At 39.8% G+C, this 14,987-nt stretch overlaps 1 protein-coding gene across 12 annotated transcripts in view; it reads right to left on the bottom strand.

Annotated features, from left to right (window-relative positions):
• HECTD4 (HECT domain E3 ubiquitin protein ligase 4) overlaps positions 1 to 14,987 on the bottom strand; it is a 184,685-nt gene that overhangs the window by 80,120 nt on the left and 89,578 nt on the right. For 7 of the 12 annotated variants that reach the window (XM_073881102.1, XM_073881107.1, XM_073881104.1 and 4 more), the window contains exons 12-22: positions 12,767 to 12,999; positions 12,240 to 12,385; positions 10,817 to 10,887; positions 10,083 to 10,188; positions 9,373 to 9,493; positions 8,555 to 8,683; positions 6,529 to 6,653; positions 4,936 to 5,089; positions 4,319 to 4,419; positions 2,481 to 2,679; positions 244 to 390 (exon numbers count right to left, since the gene is read on the bottom strand). In XM_073881102.1, coding sequence (XP_073737203.1) covers positions 244 to 390; positions 2,481 to 2,679; positions 4,319 to 4,419; positions 4,936 to 5,089; positions 6,529 to 6,653; positions 8,555 to 8,683; positions 9,373 to 9,493; positions 10,083 to 10,188; positions 10,817 to 10,887; positions 12,240 to 12,385; positions 12,767 to 12,999 — 1,532 coding nt within the window. The remainder of the gene's footprint in view (positions 1 to 243; positions 391 to 2,480; positions 2,680 to 4,318; positions 4,420 to 4,935; positions 5,090 to 6,528; positions 6,654 to 8,554; positions 8,684 to 9,372; positions 9,494 to 10,082; positions 10,189 to 10,816; positions 10,888 to 12,239; positions 12,386 to 12,766; positions 13,000 to 14,987) is intronic. The other 5 variants (XM_025889855.2, XM_025889859.2, XM_073881105.1 and 2 more) reach the window with 4 other exon arrangements.

Raw genomic sequence — 14,987 nt, 5'->3', positions numbered from 1 at the left:
GCTGTGAGCACTTAGTCCCTGGAGAATGGATCCCAGTTCTGGAGCAGACAGGGGTCTGAGGCCCTACAAGTTAAAGGATGGTCATTCTGAACGACGTAGTGAGTTTCCAGGCCTGGCAAGACAGCCCCCAGCTCAACAAAAGCACCCACAATTTTTTTTTCTGGAATTGGAGTTAATACTCAGGCCCAGGGAATGGGAGTTCATTTTTCTTTTCTAGGAAGTGGATCTGACTGGATACCATACCTTCACCAAGTCTTTGGGCCAGCCAGTTCCTAAGACACTACGGCTGCCATATCCCAGTGTGTTGCCTCCATACTCAGCAACCTTCCTACTGTTTGTGTTAGGCCCCGCATATATCACCAACTTCAAAACAGAAAATATACTGTTAGACTGTAAAAGAAAAACAAAAACAACATCTACAAATAAAAAGGCTGCAAAAAAATGTTTGTTTAAAAACATATTTATAACCAGGCACTGGTGTCGTTATTATAGAACTAACATTCCCTGATTTTTAAGGTACAACTGATACTAGTTTGGGTACAACAACTCTTGCCACATTTAATTGCCTAGGGAACCTCACGTTAACATAGTTCTACCCAGCTAGTATACATATGTTTCAAGTAGTTACTTTAATGCCAAGTAATGACATTTAACTCATTAATAACAGGTACGGTTTGTCCCCTTAAGTCCTCCCCCAAATTAATAAAGTGAGCAAATACAGATGGAAAGATGGTTATATCTAACACAACAAAATAAAGGCAAAAACAAAAGAACACACACATACACAAAAACCAAAAAGTCAATGAATGAGGATTTTTAAAAATGCAACAAATGGAAAATAAGCCATATATCTTTAGAATGTTGCTTAATGGTATAAAAAGAAAATGACACAAATTTAGGCCAGAAAGGGGGCTGCAGCTTCTTGGGTCAGTTTTCACATGTCAATACTTTTCTTCAATAAAGATTATTTATTTAAATCCAATTAACCAACTTTCTAATATGCAGGAGAAACATTTAAAGGTCATTTGGCATTCAAATACTTCCACTGGAAGAACGAGGCTCTGGGCTCTGTAAATACCAAATCCTGTCTTCGAACATGCACTCTGACCACCTCTGACTACCCAAGAGAGCTCAGTGTGGACCTAGAAGCTATGCTTCTAACCCTTGACATGTATCATGGAGTGCTCTCTTACCCTGTTGGACCTTTTGCTGACACCAACCGGGACCACTGGAAAAGTAAATGTTACTTTTATCTGTGGAGTACATCTCCCTGTGCCTCCACATTGAACACTGATGCCCACTGCAGGTGCTGGCTAGCATACGTCAGAAGATGCAAATTACTGGTTTTAAAGGAGAAACAAAATTACACCGACTGATATGCCAATCTCTCCATTTCTATTTTAAACAGTCATAGCACTTTAATGTAGGAAATGGGGGTAGCTGATGACAGGAACTATGAAGTAGGGCAGGCTGATGGCAGGAGATTTGTTCTCTGAAAGGCCTACCAAAGACCATTTTCTAAATTCTCTTGCCTCCAGCTAAAGTGAGTTTTGGAGGCAAACCTTAAACCCCTTTGGACACCTGGGAGTTTTCACTAACCTAAAAGATGATGGGAAAGAGGATTCTGTAATTTGCTCAGTGATGTGTCTCACCATCTCAGAGTATATACCATTAAGAAGTCCTTTATTTTTCACTTACAAATCTCCCCGGAAGGGATTTAAGATCTTTGCCCTTATACAGTTCACAGAGGAGACAACAGATAGCTAACAATCTACATAAATGTAGTCCTGTATATGTACAAAGCTATGCGATAATCCTTCAGCTGTTCTTGTATAAGGTTATGTGTCACAAGTTCATTCACCTTTCCTCCTGAGTTCAACATGGCAGTTTGCAATGCAACAATATAAACAGAAAAAAAGTATTACAACCCCTCAAATGTTTCCTTTCACTTAAAACTGTTAAGCCACTAGGTTGGAAACTACTCTTTTTCAAAATCTACATGGGCCCGGAGGTGCTGACAAGAAAAAATAACTCAAATAAAAATAAAACAGATCCTAGCACATCTGAAACTCTTCTAAAAGGCCACCTTCTCCCAAAGAATACATGAGAAGCCCCAGAATTGGGCAGTAAGAACTTTCTAGATGAATGGACACTGCCTGTCTACAGGAATTCCAAGCACAGAAGGAAAGCAATAGGTAATCAGTAAGGAAAATTTCCTCTGACTCAGATCTAAACTTTTTGAAAGCTTACAAGAGTACACTTTCAACATGTCATGAAAATACGGTTCTTAAAACACAGAGCTGCTGGTTCTTTAATTCCCCAACCACTACCCTTCAAGGCATGTCTTAAGAAAGTTCTCCAAAGAGACATCTGCAGACAGAAATAAGTCAAGAATGGTGACCAGGAGCAAAGAAAAATAAGAAGCATCTAAGAAATCAGCTTATTGGAGGTGGAGCCAGTACGAAGCCAGTCTTGCTTACTTTGTCATAGTCATATTGTGAAGAGCATCTGCTATCAAATCTAAGGTACAGGCAGCGAGCTCCTGGGATGTGGACAGTTTCTTTAAATTTATAGTTGTCTCTGACAGGGTGGACTGTTTCCACGGTCTTCCCAGCAGCCCATGGAGCAGGAATCTTTAAACCAGTGAGAAAGCCTGGCTCTTCCTTCTCTTCCAGCATCCTAAAACCAGACAAAGAGAAAGTGATTTAGCTTAGCAGCGAGGACAGGAAAAAGGAGACGTGCACATAGTAAAATATAAAAGGTTTAGAAATTTTGCTTTACTTTTCCATATCCTTGTGGCTTTTAAATGCTAGGAATCAGTGGCGATCAGAAACATTTTAAAAACTCCTATATTTAAGGCTCTTTTTTTCTTTTTTGTTGTTAGACAATGTATTTGCAATTTTCCCCCCTCTCTTTTCAAGAAGGAAAGCCCAATTCATATCCAGGAAAGGACCTCACCAACTCTCATTTCAAGTTACTCAGGAAGAAAAAAAAAATGCTACAAAGGACCCTTAAGATTGGTCACTTTCCAAATCCCACAGGATTAGTATCCTGCCCTATCAAGGTCCCTATTGTTGATATCGAAACGTCAATTGTTGAAAACTCCATGAATCTATGTGGCTAGTTTTTACTGTAATTTTTACTAAAGAAAAGTGCCTTCAAAGTCCTCCTATCTACTGTAATTAAACTCTCAAGGACTTCACAGCCCAAGGCTGTGGCATACAAACTCCTACAACCAACACTTAGCTGTTGTGGAATGAACTCTCTTTTTTCAGCTCTGCCCTAGCCAATATGGTGGCCACTTAGTCAAATGTGGCCATTTAAATTCAATCTGAATTAAATACAATTGAAAATTCAGTTTCTAGATCACATCAGCCACACTGATGGTCATCAGTAACAGCATGTAGCTATGGCGGATGGTACTGGACAACAAAGTTGCAGTTTCGTCACTGCACAAAGCTCAGCTGCATAGCACCCTGTTCCAGAGAAGTGCAAAAAAATCGTTCCTTTCTGATCAGTGTTTTTAAAGACAGCTTTAAGTTTTATCAACATGTAATAAACTACACATATTTAAAGTGTACAACTTGGTAAGTTTGGACATATGTATATACTCAGGAAGTTTCCTTTTTCTTCTTGTAATCCACGCAATCACTTTTTGCTTTCTATCACTAGAAATTAGTTTGTATCTTCTGGAGTTTCATATATCTGGAATCATATAGTATGTACTTTCGGTGGGGGGGGATCTGGCTTCTTTCACTAAGCATAAGGATTCTGAGATTCACCCATGTTGTTGCATATATCAACTGTTCACTCCCTTTTATTGCGGAGTAGGACTCCATCATACGAATATACTGCAATTCGTTTAACCATTCACCTGACGACAGACATTTGGGTTTCTTGTCTTGGGCTACTCTAAGGCTGTTATGAGCCTTCGTATACAAGTCTTTGTAAGAACCTATGCTTTCTTCTCTCTTGTGTAAATACCCAGAAGTGGAATAGCTAGGTCGTGTGGTAGGTGTATGTTTAACTTTTCAAGAAACTGTCAAACTATTTGCCAAAGTCATAAGTTTACATCTCCATCACTGGTATATGAGAATTTGTCAATCTTTAATCTCTTGATGTGTGGGCAATTTACTCTAACCCGGTCCTATAAATCTACAAAGCAGTTCTATAATTATCTGTAAAACGCTGACCCTAGAGTCTCTTTCTTTTTCCAGTTACATAATCCTTGCTAAAAATCAGTGTTGTGAAAGGAGAACTAGGCTTTCACCAGAAGAAAACAAGGCAGGGGTTCCTGCAAGGAAGCAGCATCTTTCACCTCTCATCGGGGAACAGCCTGCCCTTCTGGTCTGATGCACCACATGGGGAACAGCCCACCTCGGCAAAAACTGGACACTGGGTTTTAAGCAGCAAAGCCGTCTGAAACACAAAACCATCATCATGTCTTAAAGTGCTTACTCTCAGGTATCTGGATGGTACTAGAGCCAAATTTAGAATTCTCACTTAAGTCATCTTTTTACAATCCTCATCTGCCCTCCTTCACGAAGAAATGCTTTGCTACTTAGACCACTTAACACCATTTTATTTAATGCCGGAATGGCACATATCCTTTCTATTAGTCACCAATAGCTGGCAAGGACTCAGGAAACTGAATATAATGGTAGGATCTCAGTAGCATTGTAGCTTAGCATTTTCACAGGCACCCGGCAATCCACACCTGCTGTAAGACTGCACTAAGTAATTTAGTCAAACAGATATGTTTTCTAATAATCTAGTTTATTTTTATGACACGATATTTTTCTTCATTCCATTGTTATCTCCCTTGGCTTATGACAGACACAGTTATGTTTACTCGGCCTTCAATAAATGTATATGGCCGCAGCATGAAGTGGGTTGGCCGAAGAGCAGCTCACTTTGGCACAGCGAGGGTCATACCTGACTGGTGTAGAGCACCAGCTGCACTAGCTGAGGCATCAGGGCGTCGGCCATAGTCAGAGTCTGTAAATTTGGATGCATCAGCGAAGTCAGTAACACTGGAAGAAGGTGACCAAGCATAGTAGCCTTAGTTACTTGTTCCAAGCCTTTTAACCTATAAAAAGTTCAAGAAGACACACAGCTTAAGCAAAATCACGTGAAGAAGCAACCATCATCTTTCTCCAACAAATTCTCTTAAACTGCATTTCCTTGAACTGCTGAGCACTTACAGCTATAGCAATTCAGTCCACAAATTTCCCACCTTCTACCGCTAAGGGAGAGGACAGCCATCTAGTAATGGTTTCACCTTCAGCCCGTGGTTTTGCTAAAATAGTTTACACAGTGCATTTCATAGCACCTCTGAAGCACTTTATAAATGGCTTCTAGAATACAAACGGCTACTCTAGATAGTTACCACGTGCAAAGTTCCCTTGGCTCTGGCACCACAGTTGCAGAGTCTCCAATAGGGAAAAGGTACCTGGCTACAACACAGATTTTTAATTTGTTTTTAAAATCACATGACCCCTCCCCTTTTTATTGAGATGTAATTGAGACATAAGGCTGTATAAATTTAAGGTGTATAATTATTTGACATATGTATACGTTGTAAAATGATTACCCAAAATCACATTCTTAATATCCCAAACCTCTGCTAGAAGAATTAAGATTTATGTGACTCACCCAAAGAAAGATGTGGGTTATATAAATTCTCCAAGACTACTTAGGGAACTGGGATTGGAACAAGAAACAGACCTCCCATCTCTCAGGCTCTCAGACCGTCCCTCCCCCCCAGACAAATCTGCGCTGTGTGCCAGCAGTGGGCTCCACCTGGTGTCTCATCAAGCCCCAGTGCAATGCCTGTCTGGGCTATACTGTCCCCGATTTCAACCTGGCCACCTACTCTCTGGGAATGGGCAAGAAACAGGGACATGGGGACAGACAGGCCTACAGGAGGAAAAATTACACTGCAGGGTTGTTTTGGATCAGTATCTCTAACATTAAAATCATCAATAAGCACAGATGTACAGCAAACCATAGCCGAAATTGTAGTGGGGAGGACGAAGAAAGAGCTTTATTACTGGGAAAGAGAAGATTACCCTCTATGTAGGTCACTCCTGTATTTGCAGTAAAATCTTAAGATATCACGTCAGCATCATCTTTTGCACGGCAGTTAATTTTCCATATTACTAAGTCATCTCTGCCTCTCTAAAGTCCTTATCACAAGGGAACCCAGTGCACGCGGTGCTGAGCCAGATAACTGAAGGAAAGGCCAGTCTGGGAGCGATGATGGTGGCAGACCCAAATGTCAGCGATGAGGCTGAGCACCACAACCTCGCTGCCCCCTTAGACCATGGCTGTTAGCCCAGTCTCACCGAAAAGCACCATTAAAGAGTTCAATAACACTTAGCATTGAAACGCCTGCCGTTTCAACCTATTCTTACAAAAATCCCTCTATATTAAATGAACATTCGATGTTCTAAAAGATTTTGCTTTCATAAGCAAATTCTGCTTCCTGAAGGGCAGCGGGTCACAGCTCACAAGCCAGTTCCTCACCTCTGTTCACGATCAGCTAGGTCACTATTTATGAGGGCAGTTGTGACCTGCTGTAGCATTTCCAACACTTCATCACATCCAGTCAGGATTTGGGTGGCAAGAGCCAAAATACTGACCTTTAGCTCCTAGGTAGAAAATATCATAATATTATTTTTCAGCTTTGTGATGAGTGTACACTCACAATGACAACATGGAATGATGTATTTAATGATGCATTTCCAAATTAAACAATGAGGTGGCCAGAATAAGCCCAAAGCAGTAAGTTCCGCTAGAATGGCAAGTAGCAGTTTGATCTGGGAGGCTAAGGTCTGGAGTGCTGACAGAAATACGCAGTATTTCACGGGGAGCACACCGAGTCCCTGGGAGAAAAGGCATTTCTCCCCTCCCCTCCAGCACAAGAGAGCCCCCGGTGGCCAGCCCAGAAACTGTCCAGGTGGAAGACTGCGTTGGGTGGTGTGAGGATAGCTAAAGAGAAAAACAGAACAGTAAAAGGCGCATGTATAGGCGGTGAATAAAAGGAGACAAAACACAACATTCTGAAACAGTACAAGTGACCTTTTTACTTAATGTTTTAAACCATTACGCTTGAAAGCAGGCAAGTTAAAAATTCAGTTAAAGTAGGCAGTTACAGGCTATCAAACATTAAAAATAACTATTAGAGAGTTCATGGGCATACAAATACTAAATAATGTGTTAAGAAGTACTAGTTAAAATCACAGAAATATTTAGTTTACAATTATTTTCTATTAAAAAAAATATGACCAACCTAACCCTTTAGGTGAAAACTGGGTTTTTAATTTTTCCCAGAAATACTGGACAACTCAGCCTCTTCTGCCACAAGTATTTCTCTCCATGGGCTAATGAAGAACTTATGGAATTTAGCTTTTCAAAGAGAAAACACTGGTTTTCATTATTGGACTTTCCTGGGGCCTTTCTTGGAATTATTAAGATGTTTTTATCATTTAAGAGAAAAGAAATTCTGAACTGACAGGCTAAACCACGGTTTAAGTCCCATGGATGCCATCAGCTGCCGCGTGCCGACTGTGGCACAGTGGGGGCATTTCCTGCTCTGACCCTCACAGAGCCTTACAAGGGAGACCTACTGCCCCTTTTCACTGATTAGGAAACTAAGGCAAGAGAAGTTAATCAGGAGTATCAGCAGTTGAAATGATTAATTTCATGCACTTTTGCCTGTTTAAAAACTGACTATAATAAGATCAACTCATAAACAGGAACTAGCAAGGTTATGGGTTTCACAGTACACATGTGTAATGGAGTAAGAAAAGGGCAACTATAATGGCTTTTAGCTTTTTGGCGTCCTTCTTAATTTTTCAGTGTGTTTTAGTCAACATTTTAAAGAAGAATCAAGTTCTTATTGATTTCTCTCATTCCCTAACAAAGAAGAAATTCTGAAGAACAATGCAAATAACAGCCTCCAGCATCTGTCAAAATTATAACATCCACTGCTATAAAAAAATCTTTGGATTGCTATAAATTGCAATGTGGGAACAAATTATTGAGTTTACACAGAAGCTAACTTAAAAATAATTACAGAGGATGAAATGAACTGTAGGTTTAGAAATTATTCGATATAGAGGTTGTGAGAAAATTATCACCTTTTGGAAGTTATTTGAATGCAGAGAATATCATAAAGCAGCCACAATGTCAAAATTATTTCAAATGTTACGCACCCAGATTTATTTTATCTATATATACATAAATTTCAGATGGATAGGAGATCACTTGTAAGTGCCATATTTTATAGTTCTTTAAAAAAGATGAAAATAAACGAGGCACAAAAAGATTGACAGGAGCACATGGATGACACACTATGAGAGTGTCACAAATACAGTAACTACTGTGCAATGACATAAAAACCTATGAAATGAGTGACCTAATATCACCTCTCACAAAAACATAAGCCACATGGTGAAATCTGACATCGTAATACACAGAGATTTAGCCAATTAAGCTGTGCTTTACACATTGGGTAGAAAGCATCGTTAGAAGAAAGCTTGGTGTTTACCTGTACCTTCAATGTCTCTCCCTGCAAGGAGCTGTCACTGTCATCATTCTCATCGGGTTTAATCAAAATAGTGTTACTGAGAAGGTGGTTCTGAACTGCCATCAGATAGCGCAGGCAGGAGGATGCAGCCTTTAATACAAATAAGGGCATTTAGATGATCTATACCCTACTGAAAGAAGGGGTCATGTAATCCTCATGTGTTTATAAGATTTGGACAAGGGAAACAAAAGAGAAAGTACAGAAAACAGACCAGGTTAGTTTCTCAGGTGACTTATTTCCACATGGCTTTTGATACGTCATTTGACACATTTACTGTAACTTTGTGCCTTCTGCTACAGAATTCACACTAATCACACAGATACTTACTTGAATTTGTCCCTCTTATTAATTCTTCTTCCCACCCTCTTCCTCTCTCATGCATCTCCACTAGAGAAGAGTCTACCCAAACCCTTAAGAGAATTTCTTGGCTCTTCTCAATCTGTGTAACAGTGATGCTTTAGAAAACAATGCTACATTAAAAATTAACAGGAGGGGAAATCCTATTTTAAACAAAATGAAAACATCCAAACTTAGTCAAACAATTTACTACATCAAGACATTTAAGCAGGAGGAATAGAGTCTTTAGACAAAGTATTCCAAGTGGATTCATTTGGTTCTGTGTTTCCAGGAGAAACAGTCACCCACTGACTTTCATCAACTAAGGTTGCCTTGGAGAGTGTGTGTGTTACGGTCATGTATACATACACACCTCAATACGGTAACGTGAAAACAGGGACACATGATATAATTTTGCCTTCATTAAACACATTTTTACTTACAGGCACAGTTGAAAGGAGTTTTTGAAAATCCTCTTTAGAGACAGTTTGGCACTTGGTGATTAAGATACAGGATTCCCGTACAACAATCTTCAGAATGTAGTGTAAAAGTTCATCATTTAGTCTTTAAAATGCAGGAAAAATGTAACAGTAAGATACCGATGGTTTAATAATAAAAGGATAAATTGTATACAATTGGTACGAGATGACCAATAGAAGACACAAAATTAACTGGTTCTGTAAGTGAATCATCTTACTCAGTAATGATGCTAACAACTAGGTGTATTATCTAAATCAAACTTACAGAAACAAAATAGTACCCAAGCACCCAGTCCAAGTATTTCATAAACAGCAAAGAAAACCAACACCTTCTCACCTTCCTAGTTCTCACCACACCCTTACTCTCCCTCATAGCCCAGCGATTTGAATGGCACCCTCCACCAAGATTTTTAAATAAGCTCCAACTCTTATTTCCACAAGAACCTTTCTGCAGGCCTAAGGTACTCTGGTGATAAAACTGAAAAATGCTATCATCGCTTCTTAGGGCAAGTGTGGGATTTATTATCTTTCAATTTATCTGTGATTTTGACTTAACATGCTAATTATCATCATATTACAGGAGACTAACATTGATCAAATATATTTAAATGTAAATTAATTACTGGGAAAGATACAAAGAGAAGACGAGCAGTCAACAGCATAACTGGTGTCACCTGTAATGCTCATCCTCCTCGCTGCCAAACCGGTTGTTTTGAAGCTGTTCAGCTAAATTGGTTAGAATCACATCCCGCAGCTGGGAGAGGCCGCTGTTTCTCTCTCCTGACACAGAACAAAGCTCCGTAAATGCCCCTGGTGATTACACTTAGAAAACTGAGGCTATTAAAACAAGTTTTGAAAGGAACAGACTGGTGACGATCTAGGAGCTCCAGGCACATGTACTCACACAAACAGCAGCAGCAAAAACATCACAGATCAGACTTTTTAAAACCAGTACATCCTGATCTAAGTGTAATTCACCTTTTCATACATCATAAAGTGTGATTTCTAATTCCTTAAGTTAATGTTGCTTTTAAAGGCAGAGTGTCTTTGATAGGGTGAACTTTGTTGCATTTGTTTAGTCTAACTTTAAAAAGTTGGGTTTTGGAGGAAACAAACTGACTTAGAAATCCCCAAGAAGTCATTATCTTTAACGTGCATTAAACATCTACCGTCAGGCACCTTCTGCTAAGCGGTGTGGATAGAAAAAGGTTTATAAAGCTTGAAGATACATAGAACACAGTTTCTGCTCTCAGCCCAGTAGAAGCGTTAGCATATGTGCAGATACATTTTAAGAAGAATACTAACAGGTATGAAGAAAAGAAATATCTATTATCTTAATAGCCAGTGGTCTCCTCAGGGACAAAAAAAAGGGATGATTGTTCAAGGAGAATTCAAGGATAATTCTCACCTTCCGTTAAGACCAGCTTCAGTAAGTTATTGATTTCGGTTTCACCGGGGTATAAGATATTTAAACCAGAGCTGAAAGGACAGAAAAGTCAAAAAGCTTTTCAACAAATGTTCTAGAAAATCCAAATTCTAAATATTTTAATTCGTATTTATATTAAAGATGGCAGCGTGATTACATAAAACTCGGAGGGAAGCTTCATCACTGACAAAGTGGCTGAACCTAAATTCACTGTCACGATATAGCCCATTCACCTCTGTGATAAACAGGTTCTCCTTCTCTTGTCTACGAGTTACCAAAATAAGATCTTGTCTGAGGCTGGATATGGAACTGGTTAAAGAGAACTGAGCTATAAAAAGTCAATGTTGTTGAGCAGGTATATATCCAGATTGTGACCAAAAGCACATTTGAGAAGTGGAATTTCTAAATCTCAGCTTTTCCAAAAGGGCAAGGTGAAAAGCACTGCAAGTAGTGTCAGAACTGTTATTCTTTTTTTTTTTTTAAATGAGGTTTGACATACAATAAAGTGCACATTTTTCAAGTGTAAGTATGACAAGTTTTGACATATGCATAGACCCATGAAACCATCACCACAACCAAGGGAGTAAACATACATTACCCTCAGAAGTTTCCTCATGACACCAGATTTAAATTACTGCCTTATTACTTAATACAGAAAGAGCCCCGAAGCATAATCGATTATGGAAGGGGGGGAAAAAAAAAACCCTCCCTCTCTGCTCACTCCCATCAGACAGTTCTTCTAGACCAAGCATTCAGTTCTCTCTTGATCACTAAATTATACTTGGTCACATTAAGGCTATATTCCTGGATAAAATTTAATGCACTAAAAAAAAAAAAGATTAAATGATAATAAACAGAAAATGGCCCACAAATTCTGCCATCTTTTCTACCAAGGTTTTAAATAGAATTTAAAAGGCTAATATTGTTGAGCACTTTATATCAGGGTTTATCTTATTAAAATCTCATAAACTCTTAAAGTAGATGTTATTTTTATGTACACTTTACAGCTGAGGAAATGGAAGCCTTGAATCGAGCTTGTGAGCAGCAAAGACTAGAATCCAGGTCTGTTGGCTGTCCAAACATGCTTCTTTGCCACCTTGCCACACACTCTCCCTAAATGACAGGAACATCCACTTGCAAACCATCAAAAAATCCTCTCAACAGTTTTGCTTTTATTTTTCTTTCAAAATCCAAAAGGCAAGATGAAGAACGTAGTTATACACATGGCTTGGGGCCTCTGGGAGTGGGGCCACAAGCCTCTCTGGTTAAATTACTCCCTATTCACGAGGTCCTGACTGTGGGATGGGGTAAGAGACTTCTATGCTACTGAACTGCAGGAAAGATTACAATGCAGCACAGGAGAAGCATTTTGCAAAAACCATGAAGAAAATCATTTGCAGATTACCTGATGGCAAGACACACTTCCTTCTGAATTTCAGGGCAAATCTGATCTTTTGGTGCCATCAACAACTGCCAAAGCAGCAATCCAGACCGTCGAATGATGTCTCGATTCCTTTCAGTTTGTGGGCTGAAGAAAAATTTAAATACCACCTACAGAAACATAAGGGGTATATCTAAAAATGCTAATTCTACTAGGGATAAAATTATCCCTATGAAAAAAGCACATAGTAGATATTCTTATGAACAGATATCCGGGTGGATTTTTAACCACAATCTCCTCTATTGTATAATGGTATAATTATAGTAAATATTATATATATATATTAATTGCAATGAGCTACCTACAGCAATACTCCATTAACTGTAATGCAATGAATATAATTCTAATTCTAAGTACAGAATTAGAATGTGGTTAACATACGAGAAGGGAATATTATTAAACTTTTCTTCTGGTGGAAATTAGCTGACTGAAACCAAGTTTTGGGTTTCATTTTCTCTATGACCTTACTTCTGTCAGAACAGTTCATTTACCTGAAAGACAACGAGAATACAGCGTATGATACAGGTATCTCCGTTAACCATGGCCTTCTCCATAATGTCACAAATACTGCTAAGATGGTGTGCTTCAATTGGATGCTGCTTGCCCAAGACACTTGTGATTGGAAGATTGGGGTTGGTGGCAAGAAGATTGAGTTGGTGTATGCACATCGCACCAACGTGGTGCAATAACTGGTTTATAACCTCGTTTGTGGTTATAGCCTCTTCTAAAAAAAGAAAAAAGAAACTGAGTGAGGAAAGACATCTCCACCCGTGGCCCCCCAAGGAACAGAACTCTGGTTTACAAAAGGAACAAGTGCACTAGGACAGATATATCTTGGCTCTCATCTCTTCCACTACTTCTGAAAAATCCTTTTCCCTGCCACTGAGTGCTGGGGTGAAAATGAACACAATAGGGAATTCCCATTTTTAAGGAGCTTAAGTAACCACTGAGAGAGCCCTTTCTGTATGCTGGACAATGGGCTAAATGCTTTACATGTATTACCTTACAACCCTGTTATAAGGTTAAGACTATTTTAGCCCCGTTTTGTAGAGGAGTAAATCAATGTCAGGTTAAGTAACTTGCCCTGGGTCACAGAGCTACTAAGCGTAGATCTGGGATTTGCATACAGGCCATGTCCGCTCAGAGCCCATGCTGGAACCAGTCTAGTAAAATCTATCTTCTATGGCTTCTCTATGATAGAACACCACCCCCATTGCATCCCCACCCCAGGTCCACAAATATCTCCTCCCACAGTACCTCACCATTTTTATCTCATTTAGTCACTACAACCTAGAGAGCCATCAGTTCAACCAAGGGTTCATGAGAATCCTCTTACATCATAATAACACTCCATGGATGGTCATGGGCATTCACGGAATGGAGGTGAAAATAATAGGCAAAATGCGAAATGCAAAAAACAACAACAACAAAACCCAAAAACCTGCTTTTCCTCTTAAACCAGCTGAAATGAACTGCCTTAAAGGAACAGGAAAGCAGGCGATCTGGGAGAGGCGGGTCTGGGTGGGGAGAACTTGGAATTGCAGAAGGACTGTGGGCACTGGAAGCTACGAGGAAAGGACTCGTGGAAAACCAAAGAGAAGGTAAACCTGGCCAAAAATGGACTTTTCAATTGTATGTTAACTGGAGGGCTAGGCTGGGTTCCACACTCTTCTGTGTCTTGAGTCCTTGCTTTTACAGTAATTTGGATTAGTACTATTCGTCCTCACCAAAGACTTTCTGAAAGCTAGTCTCTGGGACCTACCCAAATAAATGAGGTTTATTCCGAGTTAGACGGGAAGCCGCTGGAGGAGATGGAGCAGAGGAGGGACAGACCTGACTACGGAGACTGTAGAAGACTGTGGTTACTGTGCGAAAATGAGTGTACGGGGGCGGAGGAGAGCAACTATGGAGAAAGTAGGAAGGAAGACCAGGGAGTTGGCCCCTGTGATCATCTGCTAAAGCCGCCAATGCCTCGGTGAGAGTTGTAGCAGCACAGTGGGAAATGGTTGGACTGGGGATCTATCTTGAGGATCGGAGCTGACAGGATTGGCTGATGTCCATTTGGATGAGAACTGTGAGAGAAAGACTCCTAGAGAACTGTCTAATTTTGTGGCTTAAGCGTATGAAGGAACTGTGATCCCTATACTAGCTTCCTGGGGATTCACCAGGTAGAGATTTGGAGAAGGGGAAAAACGGGAGTTTTGTTCTTGACAAGTTGAAGATTCCTATTAGATACCCGAGGAGAGGTGAATATATAATCTAGAGATTAAGCAAGAAGCCTGGAGAGAATAATTAGGGAGGCACTAATATACAGTTGACCTTCTTTTTTTTAAGTTTATTTATTTATTTATTTATTTGTGAGTGAGAAAGCACGCAGGCGAAGGAGAAGGGAAAGGACAGGCAGACTCCCTGCTGAGCGCAGAGCCCAACACGGGGCTCGATCTCAGGACCCCAAGATCATGACCTGAGCCGAAACCAAGAATCAGACATCTAAGTGACTGAGCCACCCAGGCGCCCCTGCTGTTTCTTTATCCCCCAACAGCCTTATCGAGATAGAATTTAAGATAAAATTCACCCATTCTAAGTGCACAATTCAATGATTTTTAGTAAATCTACACATATACCAAAATCAGGAATGAAAGTAGAGAAGTTACTACCGACCTTATAAAAATTATAATAGTATGAGCAACTTTATACCAACAAATAAGAAAA

Source organism: Callorhinus ursinus, unplaced genomic scaffold (assembly GCF_003265705.2).
Source record: "Callorhinus ursinus isolate GAN/ISIS: 27379988/994484 unplaced genomic scaffold, GSC_fseal_2.0 scaffold41, whole genome shotgun sequence".
NCBI lineage: Eukaryota > Metazoa > Chordata > Mammalia > Carnivora > Otariidae > Callorhinus > Callorhinus ursinus.
This window is presented reverse-complemented; position numbering and strand designations above follow the sequence as displayed.